Here is a 23,244-nt window from a genome sequence, read left to right as displayed (position 1 = left end):
AGCAGACATAAAAATAAGGACGGGTAAGGCAAGAGCAGTCTTCAACCAACTAAAAAATGTTTGGGGTTCGGGAGATTTAACCCTTAGAATAAAAATCCGGATCTTCAACACACTAGTAAAACCTGTTTTACTCTATGGAGCCGAGACATGGAGAATAACTGCTATAAATAAGAAGAAAATACAATCATTTATAAACGCATGTCTCAGAAAGATCCTTCGAATTCGCTGGCCTAAAACCATCAGAAATGATGTTCTATGGCAACGGACAAATCAACTGCCAGTGGAAGTAGAGATCCTCCAGAGAAAATGGAAATGGATTGGCCACACACTCAGGAAGCCTGTATCCAGCATAACAAGACAGGCCCTCACCTGGAATCCACAAGGCAGGAGGAAGAGAGGCAGACCAAGAAAGACCTGGAGACGTGACCTGGAAGAAGACACCAAGAAGATTGGATACACCTGGGGACAGTTGGAGAGACTAGCCCTGGACAGAGACGTCTGGAAAGCTCTTGTCAGCGGCCTATGTCCCAGTAGGGACGACAGGCAAACATGACAACATGACAGATTATCCAACATTTGCTTAAATAAATATGGTAAAAAAAGAATGATGACCCCAAATGTTTTACAGAAGTGTATTTAGTTATTTAAATTAAATAAATGATATATTCATATTTAAAAGACGCCTTTAATTATACATCAGGTAAATTACAAAAGAGAAACACAATATAGATATACATACCACAGCACGTGAAATTTGAAACCTGTGGTGACATTGTTCTCTCTTCATTGGTTTCGTCAAACATCCTATCTATATTCTTTCCAAATTCTTTGTATGTTTTTTGTTTTGCTTTAAATAGATAATTAGCCTTATATGTGCACTTTAAAAAAAATACATACAAGAGACAAGACTTTCAAGCTGTACGATAGCTGTTTTCTGTCGTTTTTTTGTTTAAAATAGATAATTAGCCTTACATGTAGGCCCTACAATTCATTAAAAAATACAAATACAATATTAGATAAAACGTTCGTTCGTTCGTTCGTTCGTTCGTTCGTTCGTTCGTTCGTTCGTTCGTTCGTTCGTTCGTTCGTTCGTTCGTTCATTCGTTCTTTCTTTCGTTCGTTCGTTCGTTCGTTCGTTCGTCATCCATACATGACGTCACGCTTTTTTTTGACGATTTTACCTCCTCCCCTCGCATCAGTCACATGTCGTCACAAAAAGCCAGACCCTCCCTAAAATGACGTCACACCTCAGCCTACAACCCCCCTCAAAATTGCAGCTGATTTTTTTTTTTCAAACATCGATTTTTTTCTAAAATCTTGTCTGAACTCTGTCAAAATAGAGTATTTTAATCAAATCCTATTACAATAAAAACAGTTTTCTAAAACGCGAAATAACGTCTAATATTCGTTTTCTAACATTGCTTTTTTATAATGCAAAAGTGTGACATTAGGGTTTTGGTAATTTTTTTTTTATGAGCATTATTTACCTAATGTAAATAACTTCATAGAGGGACTCTAAATCAACTTAAAATGACAATATATATATATACATACCTAAGCACGTGTAATTTGAAGCCTGTGGTGACATTGTTATCTCTTCATTGGCTTCGTCAAACACCTTCTTAATATTCTTCTCAAAATCTTTGTATGTTTTTTGTTTTGCTTAAAATAGATAATTAGCCTTATATGTGCACTTTAAAAAAAATATAAATACATACAAGAGTTTCAAGCTGTACGATAGCTGTTTTCTGTCGTTTTAACTAGTTTAGTTTAGTTTAGTTTAGTCTCAGCTAGCTTAGTCCCAGCTAGTCTGGTCTAAGAAAGTCAACTCTAAGTTATTCTAGTCTAGTCTAGGTTTTTGTTTTGTTTTGTTTTGTTTTCCTTATCTTTGCTCTGTTCTGTTCCGTTCTGTTCTGGCTTTATTTTTCTTTGCTTTGGTTTTGTTTAGTTGTGTATTACACCTACACCTACACCTACACCTACACTTACACCTACACCTACACCTACACCTACACCTACACCTACACCTACACCTACACCTACACCTACACCTACACCTACACCTACACCTACACCTACACCTACACCTACACCTACACCTACACCTACACCTACACCTACACCTACACCTACACCTACACCTACACCTACACCTACACTTACACCTACACCTACACCTACACCTACACCTACACCTACACCTAAACCTACACCTACACCTACATCTACACCTACACCAATACCTACACCTACACCTACACCTACACCTACACCTACACCTACACCTACACCTACACCTACACCTACACCTACACCTACACCTACACCTACACCTACACCTACACCTACACCTACACCTACACCTACACCTACACCTACACCTACACCTACACCTACACCTACACCTACACCTACACCTACACCTACACCTACACCTACACCTACACCTACACCTACACCTACACCTACACCTACACCTACACCTACACCTACACCTACACCTACACCTACACCTACACCTACACCTACACCTACACCTACACCTACACCTACACCTACACCTACACCTACACCTACACCTACACCTACACCTACACCTACACCTACATTTACACCTACACCTACACCTACACCGGCATCTACACCTACACCTACACCTACACCTACACCTACACCTACACCTACACCTACACCTACACCTACACCTACACCTACACCTACACCTACACCTACACCTACACCTACACCTACACCTACACCTACACCTACACCTACACCTACACCTACACCTACACCTACACCTACACCTACACCTACACCTACACCTACACCTACACCTACACCTACACCTACACCTACACCTACACCTACACCTACACCTACACCTACACCTACACCTACACCTACACCTACACCTACACCTACACCTACACCTACACCTACACCTACACCTACACCTACACCTACACCTACACCTACACCTACACCTACACCTACACCTACACCTACACCTACACCTACACCTACACCTACACCTACACCTACACCTACACCTACACCTACACCTAAAACAACACGTACGCGTACACGTACGCGTACACGTACACTTACACGTACACGTACGCGTACACGTACGCGTACGCGTACGCGTACGCGTACACGTACACGTACACTTACACGTACACGTACACGTACACGTACACGTACACGTACACGTACACGTACACGTACACGTACACGTACACGTACACATACAAATTTATACATCTACATCTACATCTACATCTACATCTACATCTACATCTACATCTACATCTACATCTACATCTACATCTACATCTACATCTACATCTACATCTACATCTACATCTACATCTACATCTACATCTACATCTACATCTACATCTACATCTACATCTACATCTACATCTACATCTACATCTACATCTACATCTACATCTACATCTACATCTACATCTACATCTACATCTACATCTACATCTACATCTACATCTACATCTACATCTACATCTACATCTACATCTACATCTACATCTACATCTACATCTACATCTACATCTACATCTACATCTACATCTACATCTACATCTACATCTACATCTACATCTACATCTACATCTACATCTACATCTACATCTACATCTACATCTACATCTACATCTACATCTACATCTACATCTACATCTACATCTACATCTACATCTACATCTACATCTACATCTACATCTACATCTACATCTACATCTACATCTACATCTACATCTACATCTACATCTACATCTACATCTACATCTACATCTACATCTACATCTACATCTACATCTACATCTACATCTACATCTACATCTACATCTACATCTACATCTACATCTACATCTACAATCACAATCACAATCACAATCACAATCACGATCACGATCACAATCACAATCACAATCACAATCACAATCACAATCACAATCACAATCACAATCACAATCCCACGCTCTCTGCAAGTGGTTCTCGTACTCTTAATTATAGAAATATCGACATTACACTGATTTGTGCTTTTAAAAATACTTTCTTTTCTCTACTTTAGTAGACATAGGTTCCCCTGTTTACATGAATTATAGGTCTTTATATTTTTAGTGTTATACTTATTTGGAAAAAATAATTTATAAAATAGTTAATGGCCAAAACGCAATGTGCTTTACTACAGGCTGAACGATATTAGAGACAAAGCAAAGAAATACTAATAGCTAGAAATCCGACATTTAAAATAACATAGGCTACCAATACCTATTATTAAAATTAAAACAAAGCTATCTCTATACATATAATTCTCTACCTCGCCCAACCATGCGGGACACCAGCACCACCACCACCATCAAGCACCTACGCAAATCTCTAATATCCCTCGCTCGCTCTACAGGCATGCGCATCAGACCATATCCCTACCAGCCCCAACACCTACATGGTCTGGTGAGCTGTGGTTCACTCAAATGTTTACAATCATAGAACAGGATCAAATTAGTGACGGCTATTAGGGGCAGATTATTTAGTTTTTTTAAACGATTTTAAACTAAGGGGAGGTAACAAGATTTGGTTAATCTTTTTTTTGCCGTCTGAAACTATCGTCACCATCGTGGTTGGGGAAAGGGAGAGTGAGGAAAATCGCCCTTCACAAGCTACTGATAGAGTTTTTAAAGAAAACTTCTTTCAGTCGCAGCATTGGTAGTGTCGATTTCACAAATTATGAATTACTGAAAAGTAGGAAATAAAACAACTAAATAGCGGCGTACGGTACGCCGCGGGTTGGCTTGCATACATTATTAGTCAACACAACACTTATTAAATGCTCACACTGAATAAAGAGACTTAAATGATTTCGTTAAAAACCCGGCTGTTCAATGGTATTTATATTGTTTATTAAAGTAATCTGTATTACTTTTGGCCGAGAAAATTGTATATATTTCATAGCGTTGATAAGTAGATCTATAGATCTAAATCAAATTTGAATGAAATTATTCATTTCTTCATATTCTAAAATTAGAAGATGAAGACATTAGTGCTGTGTACTTTTCAGTGGTTTAAACATGTGACATGTGACGTCATTATTATTTGAGTTCTTATCACAACCATTAACACTTTTCCGGTTGCATAAATAAAAAAAGTGTTTCTACATTCAAATATGCCTTTGATTTTATTTTCCTTCTATAAATAAAATTTATTTAATACATTTAATAGATTCAACACTTTATTTCAACAATATTCCGTATCTTTAAGTTCTTCATTTATCCCTGAAGATACTAATCTCCTAGTCTCGGAAAATACTGCGGACATAGAGAGAGAAAGAGAGAGAGAGAAAGAGAGAGAGAGAAAGAGAGAGAGAGAGAGAGAGAGAGAGAGAGAAGTGCACACATGATCTTTGATAAATTAGGATAATGTACATACCTGTCTTAGCTATTCTCAAATTGATAATTTCCGACATTTTTCCGTTAATTGCTTTATCAATTAACTGCAGAATATCAGTTACAAAATCAGTGTAGATGTTTGCTAGAAAAGAAGAAAAAATAATTTGAAATTTTTTTTTACCTCGCGATTAAAGTTTTCAGTAAAGTTCAAATTATCCTATTTTAAATGCAGTAAAATAAAAGTACACCTGACAACAGCATACGAAAAACTTAAAATAAAACTTGTATGCTTAAAGTAAATTACTCAATAACTTTTTAAATATTCGCCATTTAAGTTGAGCTCAGTCAACCCTAAACTAAATATAACGTTTATTAAAAGTATTTTCCTTATGATAAGATGTAAAAAAAACAACAACATAGGAACTCAAAATCAAAGAATATATTTTCAAATTATTTTTTATTAGGGTTTAACCATATTCGGATTATTAACACTGTATCAATACAACGGAATCGTAATTCAAAATGTTTTAGGTCAAGTTACGTAACATTCCTTAGCATTTAGCTATCTGGGCCAATTTTATGTAAAACTTGTCGATGCGAAGTTTTTTCACGCATTATTTTCTTATCTAGTCAACAATTCAAGGAAACATTCATCAAAGCACACTGAAAACAAATTAAGGTGCTAACTGCAATTAGTTTTTCCAGACGTTATAAATAATTCTACTAGCAGTAATAAATGTTAGGTTTTAAATGACAATGGGCAATGTTATGATTTTAAATGTCTATTTTAGTCAGATATCCGTAATCTGCTTTCCTTATTTTCTTAAATTAAATGGATATGACAATAGATAAATGTTGATGTATTTTAAAAGTAAACTATTAGTGTTAATTGTAATATATATGCATTTAAAAATAAAAGCAAAACCTAAATAAAAGGTATAGAACGGTTATGTTTTTTTGTGTAGATTTTTATATTATGATCTTGATTCTAAAACTTCTTTTGTAGCCTCATTTAAATGGTAAAAGACTTTTAAATATGATTTTATTGCTACCATTTTAAATGTTTGCTATTTCATCTACAACAACATGTATTGCCTTATTGTCGTTATGGTATTAATTTTTGCTCTATTATATAAGCCTGTTGACATTTTTCATTATTAACTTTATTTATAATAACAGGTATGTCGGACACTGTTTCAAACAAAAAAACTGTATAAAAATATACTTACCTTTTCTCAAGGTCTTGTTATTTATTTTAAAAAGTCCTTTATTTATTGCTTCGTCTATTCGCTTCACAATTTCATTCAGGAAATCAGCATAATTTCTTTTCAACTCTTCAAATACTTTATTTGCGTAAATAATTAAAAATACAATAGCAGTAAGATATTTTTCAGCAAGATCATTATACGCAATAGAACAAATTAAAAGCATTACCACAAAATGTACAATGTAGCTTACACTAAAGTAAATCAAAAACAACCAAAAACAAATATATAAACCCTTTGTTCCCTTGGCTACCCATTCAGCAAATTTTTTATTACAACGACGTCTCACTAAATATTCACAACTTTTTCCACATATGTCATGCAAGAATAAACCACAAAGTAAACTAGCTGAACCAACTCCTAAAATATACGAAAGATAATTTTTTGTGTTGTCGCAAACGTAAGGCAATAACATCAGTAAAGAGATAAATTGTAGTATCCGTTCTCTAGAGTGTATTTTGCGTACCCAAGATGGTACACATTGACAGCACTTAGGCAGCATGCATAACTGTAAAAAAAAAAAAAAATAGAAATTGTAAATTATTAGACCTTTAATTACACAGCTACTCACAAATGAAACTTATAATGTTAAAACAAACTAAAGAGTAACAATAACATATTAATACAGCAGGTACCCTAGCAAAAAACCAACTGACAGGGTCGAGTTATCAACATTTAAATATGTAGAATGCATTTAGTATGTTGAGGGAATATACAGACAACAAATGCATGTGATAAAAATTGTCAAAAGGAGAATAATAAAAGTTTAGTGACGATCTGTTAGTTCCACAAAATAGAAAGCCTTGTTGTTGTCTAACGTGTCAAACCTAAAATTAGTATTAAAAGTAGAGAGTATACAAATTTCTTAGGGATGCAAGAAATCTAAAATATTGAAAACATTTATGACTCTTGTGTAAAAAGTTTTTAGAAATAGAAACGAATCTCTATTTCTGTAAACAAATATAAATTCTAGAATTTTTAAACCACTCGATACATATTAACCGCAAGGTTTAAATTCGACTTCACTTACTTTATTGGAAACTAACATGGTTAAGGAAACACCACAACGTTTATTTTCATACTTGTTTTAATACTCTAATTGAATTCTATTGTGAGTTTGTTAATTAGGAATTCAACAGGTCGTATTTAAGTGATGTCTCACTTAAGGGTGTGGGGAAACTATAAAACAATGTAATAAAATGATTATAGTTGCGATATTTCTATGTAATAAATACCAGAACTAAACATTTATGAGTAACTTACGCATTTCTTTAAAGTTATATAAATTGTGGTGTAGTATTATATATTTTTAAAACTTTATTTTCTTATTTTTAGTGCATATTAAAGCTTTATACAAGTGTAATAAATTTTTTTTATTGTTGGCACGATGATTTTAAAAGGCATTGTTTTAATAAGTTATTTTTCTTTTTGTTCATTATGTTTTATTAGCCGTCGGTACCCGTTACACGTGAATTATAGGCCTAAATATTTTTAATGTTATAAATGTTTGAGAAGAATATTTTATAAAAAAGTTATTGCTCAAAACGCAATGTGCTGTGCTACACGTTAAACAATACCAGTGAGTGACAAAGCAAAGAAATAACTGAATATCTAAAAATCCGACACATTTAAAATAACATGCTACCAACACCTATTAGAAAAATTAAAACCTAATTATATACATCATTAGTCAACTCAACACAATATTAAACGCACACACTATTTAAGAGATTTAAATGATTTCGTTAAAAACCCGGCTGTTCAATGGCCAATATGTTGTTTTTTAAAGAAATTTGAAATTAGCTTGACCGAGAAAATTGTATGCAGTTCATAGCAATCATCTTGATAGTAGATTTATAGAGTGTAGATTTAAATCACATTTGAGTGAAATGGTTCATTTCTTCATATTCTAAAATTGGATGATGACGACATTGGTGTTGTGTTTTTTTCCGTAGTGTAAACATGTGGCATGTGATGTCAATGTTTATTGCTTTCTTGTCTCAATCCTAAACACTTTTCCGGTGTATAATTAAAAACGTGTTTCTACGCTCGAATATTGTTTCCTTTTTATTTTCTTACTTCAAACAAAATTTAGTTAATACATTTAAAACACCCAACATATAATTTTAAAGTCCGTAACTTTACGTATTTTATACATAGCTGAAGATACTAATCTCATAGGCTCGGGACATGCGGACAGATAGACAGAGACAGAGTGAGAGAGAGAGAGATAAAAAGAGAGAGAGAGAAGTTCGCACATGGACTTTTATACAATAGGATTGCGAATTTCAACTTTTAGAAAGGTTTGATGCATGAGCCGAAACCAAGCTATTACGAATTCGCTAAGTAAGTCAAAGTTAATTTACATTTTTTAGTTGTTTTTAATAAGGGGTCATCCATAAATGAAGTCACACTCGTAGGGGGGAGGGGGGTCCGTAATTTTGTGACGATGTGTGATTAGGGGGAGGGGGGGATTCAGATGTTGCGACGTCACATTTTTGCATTATAAAAAAGCAATGTTAGAAAACGAATTTTATACGTCATTTCGTGTTTTAGATAACTGTTTTAATAAATTGTAATAGTTTAGACAAGATTTTGGAAAAAATATCGATGTTTTAAAAAAAATTCAACTGCAATTTTGAGGGGGTGGGGGTTGTAGGTTGAGGTGTGACGTCATTTTAGGGGGGGGGTCTGTCTTTTTGTGACGACGTGTGACGGAGGGGAGAGGGGGGGGGGGAGATAAAAATCGTAAAAAAGCGTGACGTCATTTATGGATGACCCCTAAGGTTGTAGAGTATAGTGAGGTTAAATTTACTAAATTATATATATATATATATATATATATATATATATATATATATATATATATATATATATATATATATATATATATATATATATATATATATATATGTTTATATATATATATATATATATATATATATATATATATATATATATATGTGTGTGTATGTGTGTAATTAATGTAGTTACATAAGCAACGTACTTGTCTGTCAACATGAACGCGGTCAATGCCAAAACCGAATCGAGCTATTATTTAACTATGACATAAAAGTAATTTATTTAACAGGAGTGACTAAATAGAAGAGGGGACACTCGTTGTAAACATGTTATTTTGTAACCAACTCAGTAGTCAGATAGATTAACCAATGAGATATATGACTCAGTTGGTGGTATTGATACGGAGTGATACAGTATATGGAACTGTGACATTCGAGGTTTGTTAATTTTTATGTTGTTCTTGGAACCGTGATTATTCATCAAGAAATAGTTTGTTATCTCTAACCTTTAGTCAGAGTGTGATTCTTTACATGAATTGAATGTTGGTGCCAAATGAAGTGTCCAAATCTTAGCGGCTCATTTCTATGCTTGGACGAATACATACCAGACAAATGGTTACACACCTGTGTCGCATATGGTGCTGCGAGAAGTGGTTGAACAAAAACTAACAAAAAATGTAACACTCTGTCACATTTGGCGTTGTCGGCAGGATGGAAACGAGACATACACATAATCAACAGCAAAGAATTATAACTTGGATGGGGCAAGTCTTAAGAATGAATCTAGGCGACATCACGAGAATGGCCCTAAAGTGGATGCCTCAATCAAAATGAAAGTAGGAATGGCCAAGAATACCCAATCAGTGTTAAAATATATATCAATCAACTCTAAATAGCCAACCTTAACAGAATAAAGGAAAGAAAATTGAATGCATAGTTGAACGGCAATTGCGTGCAAATTAAACGTGAGTGACAAAATAAAGCTAAATCTAAAGCTAATTATAAATATTACGTATTCTTCCATTAAGCTACTTAATTTATTGTATATAACATTTCCAGTCCTTCGTAGTCTCGACACGAACAACAAGACAGTTTGATATAATTAAATTATTTCATGACATTCAATTGCAAAGCTTAACATTATCATAAGCGACAAACAATGGAAAATTAAAAGAAAATGTAACAAAATTTACAAAAAAGCCAACATCACTAATTTACTATTATATAATAATTACACGACCCTTTAATAACATACCTCAAATTTTAATATATTTCATAAATAAATATACAACCGAAGTTCTATTTGAAAGTTTTTTGAAATGTTTTACCCGTGTCTAAGACATTACCCCAACGGTCTCGTCATTTTTATCTCTGTCATTAGCCCCTGATCAATTACGTCCCGTCTGTTGACATCGAAATCATCACTGTTAACTTTTCCCCTCTTAAACATAGGATGAGGAGGATAAGAAGCATGAAAATAGGACGAGTTTCTCATTTCATTTACCAAAGTTCAAACACATTTAATTACTTTTAAATGTATTTTATTTTAGTAAAACATACCTTATGTACTGTATATTTGAAGAACAAGAAATGTGTAGCATTTTGAACTGGACCTCCAGCCGAGATCAAATCTGAACTATCAGCTAGCAATATTCGCTTTTTGTTTACACTTTGAATATTCCTTGAGAGAGATATAATAGACATTATTTGTAAAATGGAAAATAAACGTATTTGGTCATTTGATTTATATCCCTTAGGGAATGAAGTCTTTTATAAACATATCTTCTTTTAAAAAGGCTGTAATTAACTCCCCTAAATTGTCTCAAAAATTCTAACGCTAGAGTTTAGATGGCACGCAAGTGGAATCTGGCAATAGAAATGTACAAATATGTGACAAAACCGATCATTTTTTTCGAATAAAGAACATATAGGCAGGGGCGTAGCTAGGGGGGTGCGGGGTTGCGGACCGCACCGGGTGACACCATTTAGGGGGGTGACACCAAGGCAAAAAATAGCAAAATATATAGAGAAAAACTTGAGGGGGGGGTGCAAATCGAAAACTTGAGGTGGGGGGTGAAAATCGAAAACTTGAGGGGGTGGTGCAAATCAAAAGTTTGAGGGTGGGGGTGGAAATCGAAAATTTGAAAGTTTGTCCCCGGGAAGGGTCGCTACGCCTCTGGTGGGGGGGGGGGGGGTGACACCATTAAGTGCCGCACCGGGTGACACCCGACCTCGCTACGCCACTGCATATAGGGGTGACATTTTTTTAGAAAATGTTTTATAAAAATATGATATTAAAATAATCAAATTTTAAAGTTTTTTTTTTGGAAAATCAGAAATAAAACAGCCTCCCTTCCAAAGTCTCAATTTCCACGACAGAAAAATACGAGTAAGATCTAATAAATGTGTTTTAAATTTCGTCCGCCTAACTACATCGGTACTCAAGTTCTCTTGTTCAACCGGAAGGGAGACTAAAATACAATTTAAATAAAACGTTATCAGAAACAAAAAAAAACCATTTCATATTTATGAAACAATATTTCATCGATATTTAGAAACTGGAAATATAGTTAAGTTCAAATTACATATATCGAAGTTAAATCTAAAATGAAACATTTTTATTTATATCTGTAATGTGATAGATTTAAACCGATTTAGTAAATAATGTATTAGGCGTAGTTATTACATAATCTTAAATTAGGTTTTGTTGTTGTCCGTACTCCTTTTTGCACGTACGATAAAGATTAAGAAAGTACATAAACAAATATTTTGATTTAGTATTTAATTTATTTAATCTAAACTAGTTGAGGGAGAAATACAACGGACGATAGGTTAATAGCGTTGTCTTTTTCTCGAAAAAGAAACCAAAACCAAAATCAACACCTCAACTTCAAATTTAAATGGAAACAAAAAATGAAATTGAAAACGGTTTTTTTAACCAGAATTTTAAACGGATTTAATCATGATCTACACGTAGTTAATGCACTTGCATACTAAATATAGTCGTAGTCATATCCCTTAACCTTGAACCTAAGCTTAAACTTGACAAAAGTCGCATTCATAGCTTCTTTCAGGTAACTCTTCGGGCAGGTGGGGGGGGGGGGGGGGGGAGAAGCCCCCTGAAGAACGTCTACCGCCCCCTATATGCGGACTAAATTCTCCGGGGGAGGGGAGACTGACACTGGTAAATGTATATATTTTCAATAAAAATTATAAATTTTCAATATAAATTCTATTTCGTTCGAAGGGGAGGGACCGTAAACGCTCTCGGGGGTGTGTGTGTGTGTGTGGGGGGGGGGTTTACTCTTAGTTAACTAAGAGAAAACACACTACACACTAGAACGGTAAACATAGATTAATAATTCAAGGGACATAGCTATGATATATATATATATATATATATATATATATATATATATATATATATATATATATATATATATATATATATATATATATATATATATATATATATATATATATATATATATATATAACACATGGTAACGTCTAACGGCTTCTGGCTAAAGGCTATTAGATCTATACATCTATATCCTCATTCCTCATATACCTTTAAACCTTTACCTGCTCCAATAGCTGTATCTCTAACATTCATACCTGCACCTGTACCTTTACCTATAGGCCTACCTGTATTTATACCAATTCCTATCTTATATTTATAATATTTACATTTACGGATAAATACAATAATTTGGACTACACAAATCAAAACTAAATTATATTTGTGAATAAAATATTATAGAAATACTCACCCCGGTGGAGTGTAATAAAATTTGAAGGTACTGTCAAAAATGTAAAAGTTTGAATATATCAAATACATCTTAAATGCACATGATTAGGGGTTGGATTAAAGAAATACATATAATTAAATGATTAATGAAAGTGATCGATAAAGGAAAAGACATTTAAAAAGCTGCATTAGTGGGTAATATTTATGAATAGATAGGTGTATTCATTGGCGGATGGATGGACGGAAGTAGAGACGGAAGGAATGATGGATAGGTGGTTGGGATATGGGTGGGTGGGTTGGTGGGTGGATGAGTTGTGTGGTTGGGTGGACGTATGTATTGATAAGAGAGTGGGTGGTTAAATAGCCGTTTGTAGGCGGGTATTTGGGTGGGTCTGTGAATGTACGGAATGATGAATGAATAAATGGATAGTAGAATGAATGGACGGAATAATGTCTGGATTGAAAAATGAACGGAAGAATAGACAGACGTATAGCCGGACGGTTGGATCGAATAAGTTAAAGTTATATTATGTAAGAGTAGTCCCTACCTTTTTTTGAATGAGTAATAATATAGAAGTATTACATCAATAAATACAGCAATAACTTTAAGTAACATATGCAAAGCTTTGACTGTAGTATCTTGGTGTTCGTCGAAGCAAGAAAATTGTTTGTTTAAATCATACCCACAACATCTGTTGGAAAAAAATGAGTTTTAGTATCCATTAAGTTTATAAAATTTGTTAATTTTTTTATTATACGCATTTTTATATGAAATGAAAAATGCAATTACAAAAATACAATTGTGTGAAACCTGATTAAATTTTGTCATACTTAAATGGAGGCCATATACTACTTTCCGATCCTGATTCTGTCCGGCATATCTGCACATCATTGCACTTTGTAAAAGTTGGTATCTGTAACTCTCCATCTATGCCAAAATCTGCATTAGTTTGATTAAAATTATAAGCTATGAAAGCTATGAAATTATAAGATATCGACAATGGGCTATATCGCCCATAGGGAGCGGGGAAAGCGTCCTGTAGTGGAGGGAGTGTGAAAGAAAAGTGAAAAGTTTCCCTTTCAAACCTGACGGTCTATGGGGCAAGTGAAGTAGAGTTCACTTGTTTCTGTGACCTCGGCATATGAAGAGATAGTGTGGTCAGTACTATGTCCAGCCGCCTTTACTTTCCCTAACATGAGCTAGGTACCCATCAGAGTTGGACGGACTCAGGGACGGTCTACTGACTTGAACCAGGATTCGAACTCGAGACTAACGGGTTAGCAGTCCAGCTCTCTACCGCTAGACCAATCCGTCCCACAGGGAGTGTGAGGGAGGGGGGAATCTATAGAAGCTTTGGAAAAAATAAGTGAAGGGCGGTGAACACTTTCTGAAAGAAATTCCAACCGTAAAACCTATTTTCATTCTCGTAGACATCAGTATAGAACAAGTATTGTAATCGTGCAAAAAATGAATCCTGCACCTCTCTAATTGATCGTATACAGAGTATATAGGACTTATACTACTAAATGTATAACAAGATTTATCAAAATCTTGACGTTTCACGCGTTCTAGAGTCAGAAAAACGTGGTTTTGAAATTCTGTCCGTGTGTGTGAACACGATAACGTGAGTACATTTCAGCTAAGTAGATATTATTTCATAAATGAGTATTTTATCCTTTGTTTCTGTTAGCTTTTGTAAACGAACGAGGAACTTCCTGTACTTCTGATTTTTCGAAAGCCGATAACCTGAGTACTGTTTGTTTAGTGAAAGAAATTTGATATACATGGGTTTCCTTGTATGAGCATGTCAACTTTTGAACGGTTTCCGACAAATGTAATACATTACTCTATTTCTGTAGTAATACGAAATCTTGGATACTGTTGCATTTAGGTAGACGAAATTTTTATATGTAATTAAAAGATCTCATAGTAGGATTACTTTCAATTTAAAGTGACCTTCAATAATAGGAACTGCTACTTAGCAATGTTCCATGTTTACAATATTTTAATACCCGAGTACCGTTTCAGTCAAGTGAAGGAAAAAGAAAATGTTTTCTTACCGTTTAGTAGGTATTTATAAACTTCAATTTTGATTTCATCGTCTGTTTTGTTCAGGTAGCAATCCACTGAGTCAACAGAGATATTTATTTTCTTTGTCTCTATTGAGGCGACTGAAGTGATTATCCAATTATATAGACCGTAGTAGAAGTTAAAGGCTAGAAGTAAGATGTAACTTCCGTCTCCTTGTGTTCTAAACCACCTAAAATATTTAAAAACATTTAAAATATTAAATAGCGAAATATCCCCAAATAGTAAAATATTATAACATTGATAATTATTTTAGTTTTACAGGTTTTTCTATTATATTCAATTCTATTCAGAGTTTCTTCCAAGCATCTCATCGGAGAAAGTCTACCGTCCTTCCGAATGAAATGAAATTTATATAGAAAATATATACTTTTAACAGTGTCCGCCCCTCCCCCCCCCCCGAAAAAAGTCTACCCTTCCCCCCCCCCCGAAAATGTTAAGTGCCCCCCCCCCCTCCCCGGAGAAAAAAGTCTGGAAGAAACACTGATTCTACTCTATCCCGTTATATTGTTTTTATCCTATTTCGTCATATTCTAATTCTCTATTATTCTGTCCTATTAAATCTGGTCATATCCTTATCTTCTTCATCCTACCTCATTATACTGCTATTACGTTTTTGATCTCTTCAGTTTAACTTCCCTTCCAATTTTGTTCTTTTCTGTTCATTTGTATTACATAACATAGCAGACTAGACCAGACCAGAAAGGACCAGAACAAAAAATAACATTGTATTCCACTTTTTTCCCCTTCTATGTTACTACTGTCGGCGCCATTCCGATATATTCTAATATTGTATATTCTATTATTTTCTGGGGATTCTAGATTTTCAGTTCCCTTTTTTTCTATTTTTCTATTCTTTTATTGGTCTATTCTTTTCATCTATTGGTGAATTCCTATATAATTTTTCTATTCTTCTTGTCGTCAACTATTTTTTTCCTCATTTCTTTTGGTATTGTTATTGTTCTTGTATATATAAAGTCCTATATATTCTTACCTCCCATCAATAAGTAAAGAATCATTGTTTTGTATACCAATGGTGTATTCGAGAATTTTTGTACTAGATGTTTTATCAAAATAAGGAATTAGCTGTTTAATTTCATCGTCATCTACTGGGGAGTACTGACAAGTACTGGCTGAGGATGTTCTTGAATAGCACCCAAGTACTAATACTATCAGAAGTATAACTGGAGGCATTCTTATTAATCTGAAAATATATTAAATTTCACAATGGTATTTAACTGTATCAAGTGTACATTTGAGAAAAATCACAACGACAAACGATTAGCCCTACTATAAAACAGGGACACATTTTGGCGCCAGTCTATAACATAGATAAATACGTATTCGACACAAATATAAAAATGTCAACATGCTCTGAAGTAGAAATAACTAAATAAAATGTCTTTTCGCACTGATTTAAAAATATATTGATGTCTAATGTTTAACCAGTACCTATATGCCATGATTTTATGCGAGACGTTCCTTTACATACCATTCTGCAATGGTGAGGATATCTTTTAGAGATTAAAGCTATTGTAGCCCATTTCTGTTATGTGTCTAGGGTTACCAAACCAACTAATTATGAAGATTTTAATGATGGTGTATGCAAATAATATTTGCGAAGATAAGGACCTCATATTGCTGGTACACCGTCTTGATAGGCAAATAGCATATGTTACAGATATGGGACAAGACAATTTACAGCGGCAGTAGTTTACGCAGGTCAGAGTGGGATGGCCATTGTTATGAAAAGTGGCGCCTTTTATGTAGACCTCACTATATTAATTACAATTTTTTGTCAACTATTATAGTTGTCAGCAATTTATTTTTGGTGGCACAGCGATGTAAATCACTTCCAAATAAGATTTATTTTCATGCTACATTAATGGTACAATCACAGGCGTCGCGAGTAGGGGGAGGGGGGCGGACCGCACCAGGTGAGACCATTTACAGGGGTGAAACAAAGGCAATAAATAGCAAAATATATGGAGAAAAACAATTATCATTCCAGTTGAATTATTAACTAGAGTTAAATAGCCTTATAAGAGCCAAGTTGATACCCGAAAAGGGTGGAGGGGGGGGGGGGGTTGGAGTGATACCATGACGTAAACTTGCTAACGATAGAGGAAACAATGCCACATCAAGCCATGTTAATAACCTACATAGGTAAACATCGTTAGTATTATATGTGCAAAGTTTAAAGATTTCACATTGCAACATTAGTCTGAGGAAAAAGCTTTTGTTGAGAATAGTAATAACTGATGTGTCAATCGACTACTGGGTTAGGGGTAACACCAAATTTAATACTTTTCTACAAAAGCCATGATTTTTCCACTTGAATTAATAACTGTAAGAATTAGACCAGGGAGTCGGTGTGGTTGAATCGGTAAAGCTTGTGGTTTTGGGTGAAAAAGTAGATTTGAAGTTTTCAAATCTACATATCAATAGGCAATAAAAAGTGAGCAACAGATAAATAGAACTGGTTGACTCGCAACATTGACACATTTTGACGCTGTTCGTCAGCTATGAGTTGCCAAACGTTTTGAAATGATTAATTCATTTCTTAAATCAATCTAATATTGAAATTTTGTATATTTCGCAATGGTGATGTAAAATTATAGTAATTTAATTACAAATTTAGTAAACTCATAAGAGGTAAAGAGCTTCTAGTGAATAAAAACTTGATAAAAACATATTTGGTTGCTATGTTACTCATTTTCCTATACATATAAACAAGACGAAGTTCAGTCGAATAATGCTTTGTAGTAATTAGCCAATTTAAATTTAACTTTGCATTGCTCTTTTTAAACATATATAGCCTTGTGCCTCGGAAAATGTTTTCAAATGTTTTCTTTGTTGAATTGTGTGTGTAGTCAAAGAATGTGTGCAATTAAAAATTTAATCTTTTGATTTGATCACGCCCTTTCAGCGGTTTAAGAATTAAATTTTTAACCTCATACTATGTTATTTCTAAGAATCTAGTATTTCCCCAGGTCCCTATGGCACTAGAGCTAAGTTTTTACCAAATATTAAATTTTGATTGCATCTGCAAGTGGCCGATCTAACTCAAACACTTCAAAAATGGAGTTTAAAAAAAATAGCGGTCAGTCTAGATCAGTTTTTGATAACTTTAAACGCGATTAAAAAGCCATTTTTCCCCTTAGATAAAATTTTAATAGCGCAATATATCAAGAACAATTTCTCTGCAACTTACCTGCTATACCCGATCTAATTCAGGGACTGAGCGACAAACAACACCCTCTTTCCTTTTATAGATATAGATATTAAATTTTATCAGTGCGCATGAACTATTACAACGGTTCCCAAAGTTTTCATTACTTTTGTTTCTTTAAACCTTGTTTAATGTAAATCCGGCTCTTATCCATTCTCTAAAGTTTTTTTTGTGCCAGTAAAATACTTTTATGAAACTTTGACATAGAAAAGGGGTTATAATCTTTTTCTGAGTACTGAAAATAACGAGTTATATTTGAAAACACGTTAAGACAGATAAAATATCAATTTTATAATCTGTTATTGTCACACAAATAGGCTACAAGATGCATTAGAAATATGTTAAAGATTAAAAAAATTTTTAATGTATAATTCTTTAAAATTATAAAAAGCAAGTAAATAAAAAATATTATAGTTACGCAACCTAACATTTATTTTTTCATTTTTTAAAATATAGAGCACTTAAAGCACTGCATTTATTTTAGTAGATGTAATCCTTTTTAATGTACTGGAAAAAAAACGTTTTAATAACCAGCTTTTATGTAATAATGCACTTTAAAAGGAAGAAACTAGTAATTTTCTTTAAATATTAAATAAGCACTACTATTTAAATAACTATAAACAAAAGCGTGGGTCTCTTCCTAAATATTAGTATTTATGGTTATTTAATTTTATAGAAGTGTATTATTATATATTTAAAGAAAATGATTCCTGCTTTTTAGTGCATTATTACATAAAAGCTTGCTATTAAAACGTTTTTATGCATTATTTAAAATGGTGTTGATATTTAACATTACCAACATAGTTTAAATAAAATATAGTGTGTAAGCAAGCGCTGCTTGTGATAAATAAGTTGGAAGAAAAAGTAATCTTGTAGCCAGCCAAAATTGAAATCTATGGTTTTCATTTCAAGTGTACTGAATTCCGATATTGAAAATGCTCTTACGTTCCTCACGACGACTATTAGCTATACAATAAAAGTCGTAAGAATTATAGGTCATTTTTTTCTGTAAGATATCTAATTGAATTAAACTAATTTTTAACCAATTTTCAGAGATACGTTTCTATTATTACACATGTTTCACCTTGTATCGCAGAGATTACAAAGTAAAAGTTAAGAACCGCTGCGTTGTTAGATAACAGTTTAAAAGTTGACAAGATTAAAAAAATTACTGAAAAATTAGCTAATCGGCCAATTTATCTGTGCCTGGGTCTATACGAAGCTACACTTCCTTTAACTTATGCAATAATGGCAAAAATACCGTTCAATTGTTTAAGAACATCTTACAACTTACTGTTCATATATTTAAAATAAAGTAAAATAATACTTCTAGAACAAAAATTAATAATTTGCTTCTGCTTGTGGAATTAGTCCAGCTTTTAAAAGATAGTATGTGTGGAACGTCCAATGTATTGAAATAGTCTTGCACCGTCAAATAATTTTTCCTCTGATAAAAATGTTAATTTTATTAACAAAAAAGTGTTTCAGGCCTCTTTACAAGCAAACGGTTAGCGGGTAATATGATCTGTTGTTTCTTATCATAACTTATATATATATATATATATATATATATATATATATATATATATATATATATATATATATATATATATATATATATATATATATATATATGGTACCAACAAAGTAGGATAACCAGGCATTCTATAGAATGCCAAGGAAATGCGTACAATCCCTAGCGTTTTCAGGCAAAGTATGAAATATCGACGTTATTGTTAATAACTGGGAAACTGTTATTACCTACTATTTATTATAGCGGTAGATAGCTGGACTGCTAACCCCTAATTCTGGAGTTCGAATCTGGGTTCAAGTCATTAGACCGCCCCTGCGTCCACCCAATTCCCCCCGGGAACAAACCTTCAATTTGTGCCCCCCCCCCCCGACAAAAAACTTTCATGTTTTTTTTTAACCAATTCTGCCTAATTATGATGGTTACCTAAGTCTCATTAGGGAAAGTAAAGGCGGCTGGGCATAGTGCTGACTACACTATCTCTTCATATGCCGAGGTCACAGAAACAAGGACCGTCAGTGAAGACAAGAATTGTATTTTCAATTGTACTTTAATTTCCTGTCTAACCATAAACTTAACTCTAAGCTTAACCCCAAACCTGAACCTGTACCTAAAATATTCTTTCATGCTGTTCTTCCATGTTTCATCTAGATTCATCCGTCTGATCATGCTCGGCAAGCCCACCTACACTGTCTATTGAAAATAATATTCAATCTATCAATATTATATTTCTAATTATAATTTTAATATATTTAATATAATATGACAAACCATTTCTCAAAATTATTATGTGTAAAAAAACTACGAAAACCAAAGGCATTAAATTTAAAAAAAAATTATTATAATCGTTTAAAATCATTTTAAATACAAAAATGTTTTTGATTTGAGATATTCTGTCTGAGATATTTTATGAGATCATTTGTCCATGATATCATTTGTCCTGATTTTATTACTGATATCTTTTATCCCTAAGATCATTCGTCATTTGTTAAATATATTATATATATATATATATATATATATATATATATATATAAATATAAATATATATTATATATATTATATATATATATATATATATATATATATATATATATATATATATATATATATATATATGTAAGTAAAGTTTGCTTTTCGAACTTTACGGCCTACGGGCATGTAAAGTAGAGTTCAGCACTTTGCCCAGCCGACTTTACTTCCTGAAACATAACCGTGTGTGTTTGTGTGTGTGTGTGTGTGTGTGTGTGTGTGTATGTGTGTGTATGTGTGTGTGTGTGTGTGTGTGTGTGTGTGTGTGTGTGTGTGTGTGTGTGTGCATGTGTGCGTGTGAAGTAAATGCTCTATTTTTGGGGCCTGACTTTAGTTTGCGTATCTCACATTTTCTGAAGAAAAAAAAAACACGCCTCTTCTATGTTGAGTATGTAGATATCAGATAGCGAATTTATCAAAGAGGGCCGTGGTAGTAATATCGCCGCGTACTTGGTTATGTCAATGCATTACATAATCGAGGTTGAGCCTTTAAATATAATTTGAAAAACAAAACAAAATAAAACATTTAAACTTTTATCCACCGTCATAATAGCTATCCTTAGAGGTTCTTTGCAATATAAGTTTATAGATGCCGCGGATAGTTGAGCAAGTAAGTCGAGATTTAAAAATCAGTCGAACAGGAGATCGTGTAGGAGTTAGGGTGTTACAGTTAAGGAGTAGATCGTTATGTTTTAGGGAGTATACATATAGTATCAAGGTGTATTGGAATTGGTTTAGAAAATTGTTTGAAGGATTGTAGATGACAGTACAATTTGAATTAGGTGTAAATAATGTGCAGTAAATAAAATTTAATTGTATTAATTTTGTACAAAGAAAAAAATAAAATAATACTTATCACTTTTAATCCAGAAATAAAATTATCAAAAAAAACAATGCTAAACCGAAAAGAAACAAAATAAAAGCAAATATATAATCCGACAAAAAAAATCCTTTACAGACAGTCTCAAGATTTCAAAACCGACATTGAATAATATAATGTTGCTGAACAGTTGTGGTTTTTGTAGAAACATGACAGAAAATCTTTTTGTTGAAGTTATAATTTTATTTACAATTCTATTCACGAATATTGTTCATTTAGGTTGAAACAATAAAGTTCATTAAATTACTTGACTAACACATGATGTTGACATAATAAAGTAGTACATGAGTAATCCACAGACGAACTGACATAGTAACAGCTTACTTTCTTCTCCCAAGGCACTCATGTAAACCTCGCAATCCCTCTTTTATATCTCACTAGCATGCCCGTCCGCGCGTTGCCGCGGGGCTAGAAGAAAGTCCGAGGATAGTGTTATGAAACGGGGTCATCAGTATGGTTAGTATTGATGGTGGTGATGACAGCAATGAGAGGTTCAAATGAAACGCCAACACAATTTCAGCTGAACAACTTTAATAGTTACTACTCTAGTCTTGTATAAAAAAAGGAAATGATCTTCAACATTAATAGTGGCCAGCCCTAGGGGCCAGCCCTATCACACAATACAGAAACACAAAAACACAACTACATCCTCGCAAGCTTAACCTTCAACTGTCCTATCTTCCTGGCCCAAGCTTCACCCTGGGTTCTTAACCCTTACATGACCCCGGCATTCCAGAGAGGGAGAGGGACGGGCGCCTGCAAATGCTAGGTGGGACTGATGCATTGTGTCCCAGTTCAGGTGTGGGCCGGGGGGGGGGGGGTTGGGAGGGCAGTACACGCTGTCCCAGTTCAGATGTGGGACAAGAGGGGGGTGGGGTAAGAAACGTTACGAAATGTATTATACAGTGGCAGAAATTACAATCAGTTTGTTTCTATACAAAACCTTACACAGAACAAGAATTACTTTAACCTGATAATTAATAATGTGCCAGTGTGCGAAAAAAAATCTTCAAAACGCAACAATATTATGTGTGAAATACATTTATGAAATTAAATTGAACAGAAAACACGTTTCAATCACTAACTTATTGTAATATAATACACTACATTACTCAACTGAAACAAAAAAATCTGGTATGCTGAAGAGGTGAGATCAATCTGTAAAACTTAAAAAAATTGTCGAGACCAAAAATGCACATCAAGGTTATCTTTCCCTTTTATCGATTTTATCTCAGGTTAAAGGTCTAGC

General features: G+C 33.7%; 1 protein-coding gene across 1 annotated transcript; it reads right to left on the bottom strand.

The window, feature by feature from the left end:
- Window positions 1-565: 565 nt before the first annotated feature.
- LOC131951108 (uncharacterized) lies at window positions 566-16,514 on the bottom strand. Its single transcript, XM_059313398.1, has 11 exons — window positions 16,315-16,514; window positions 15,293-15,492; window positions 14,063-14,171; window positions 13,780-13,923; window positions 13,254-13,283; window positions 11,041-11,161; window positions 6,644-7,187; window positions 5,455-5,556; window positions 1,555-1,662; window positions 740-847; window positions 566-579 (listed from the first exon to the last, which is right to left on the bottom strand). Exons 1-11 carry the CDS (start codon window positions 16,512-16,514, stop codon window positions 566-568), a joined length of 1,680 nt encoding a protein of 559 aa, XP_059169381.1.
- Between the last annotated feature and the right edge of the window lie 6,730 nt (window positions 16,515-23,244).

The sequence above is a fragment of the Physella acuta genome, unplaced genomic scaffold, assembly GCF_028476545.2.
Source record: "Physella acuta isolate Inbredline_101_S28 unplaced genomic scaffold, ASM2847654v3 ptg000064l, whole genome shotgun sequence".
Classification (NCBI taxonomy): Eukaryota; Metazoa; Mollusca; class Gastropoda; family Physidae; genus Physella; species Physella acuta.
This window is presented reverse-complemented; position numbering and strand designations above follow the sequence as displayed.

Coding starts and splice junctions, on each gene's coding strand:
- LOC131951108 (XM_059313398.1), bottom strand. CDS start 16,514: ATGCCTCCAGTTATACTTCTGATAGTATTAGTACTTGGGTGCTATTCA. Junction 13,924..14,062: donor AGTATATGGCCTCCATTTAA/GTATGACAAAAT, acceptor TTTTTCCAACAG/ATGTTGTGGGTATGATTTAA. Junction 5,557..6,643: donor TAACAAGACCTTGAGAAAAG/GTAAGTATATTT, acceptor CTTCTTTTCTAG/CAAACATCTACACTGATTTT.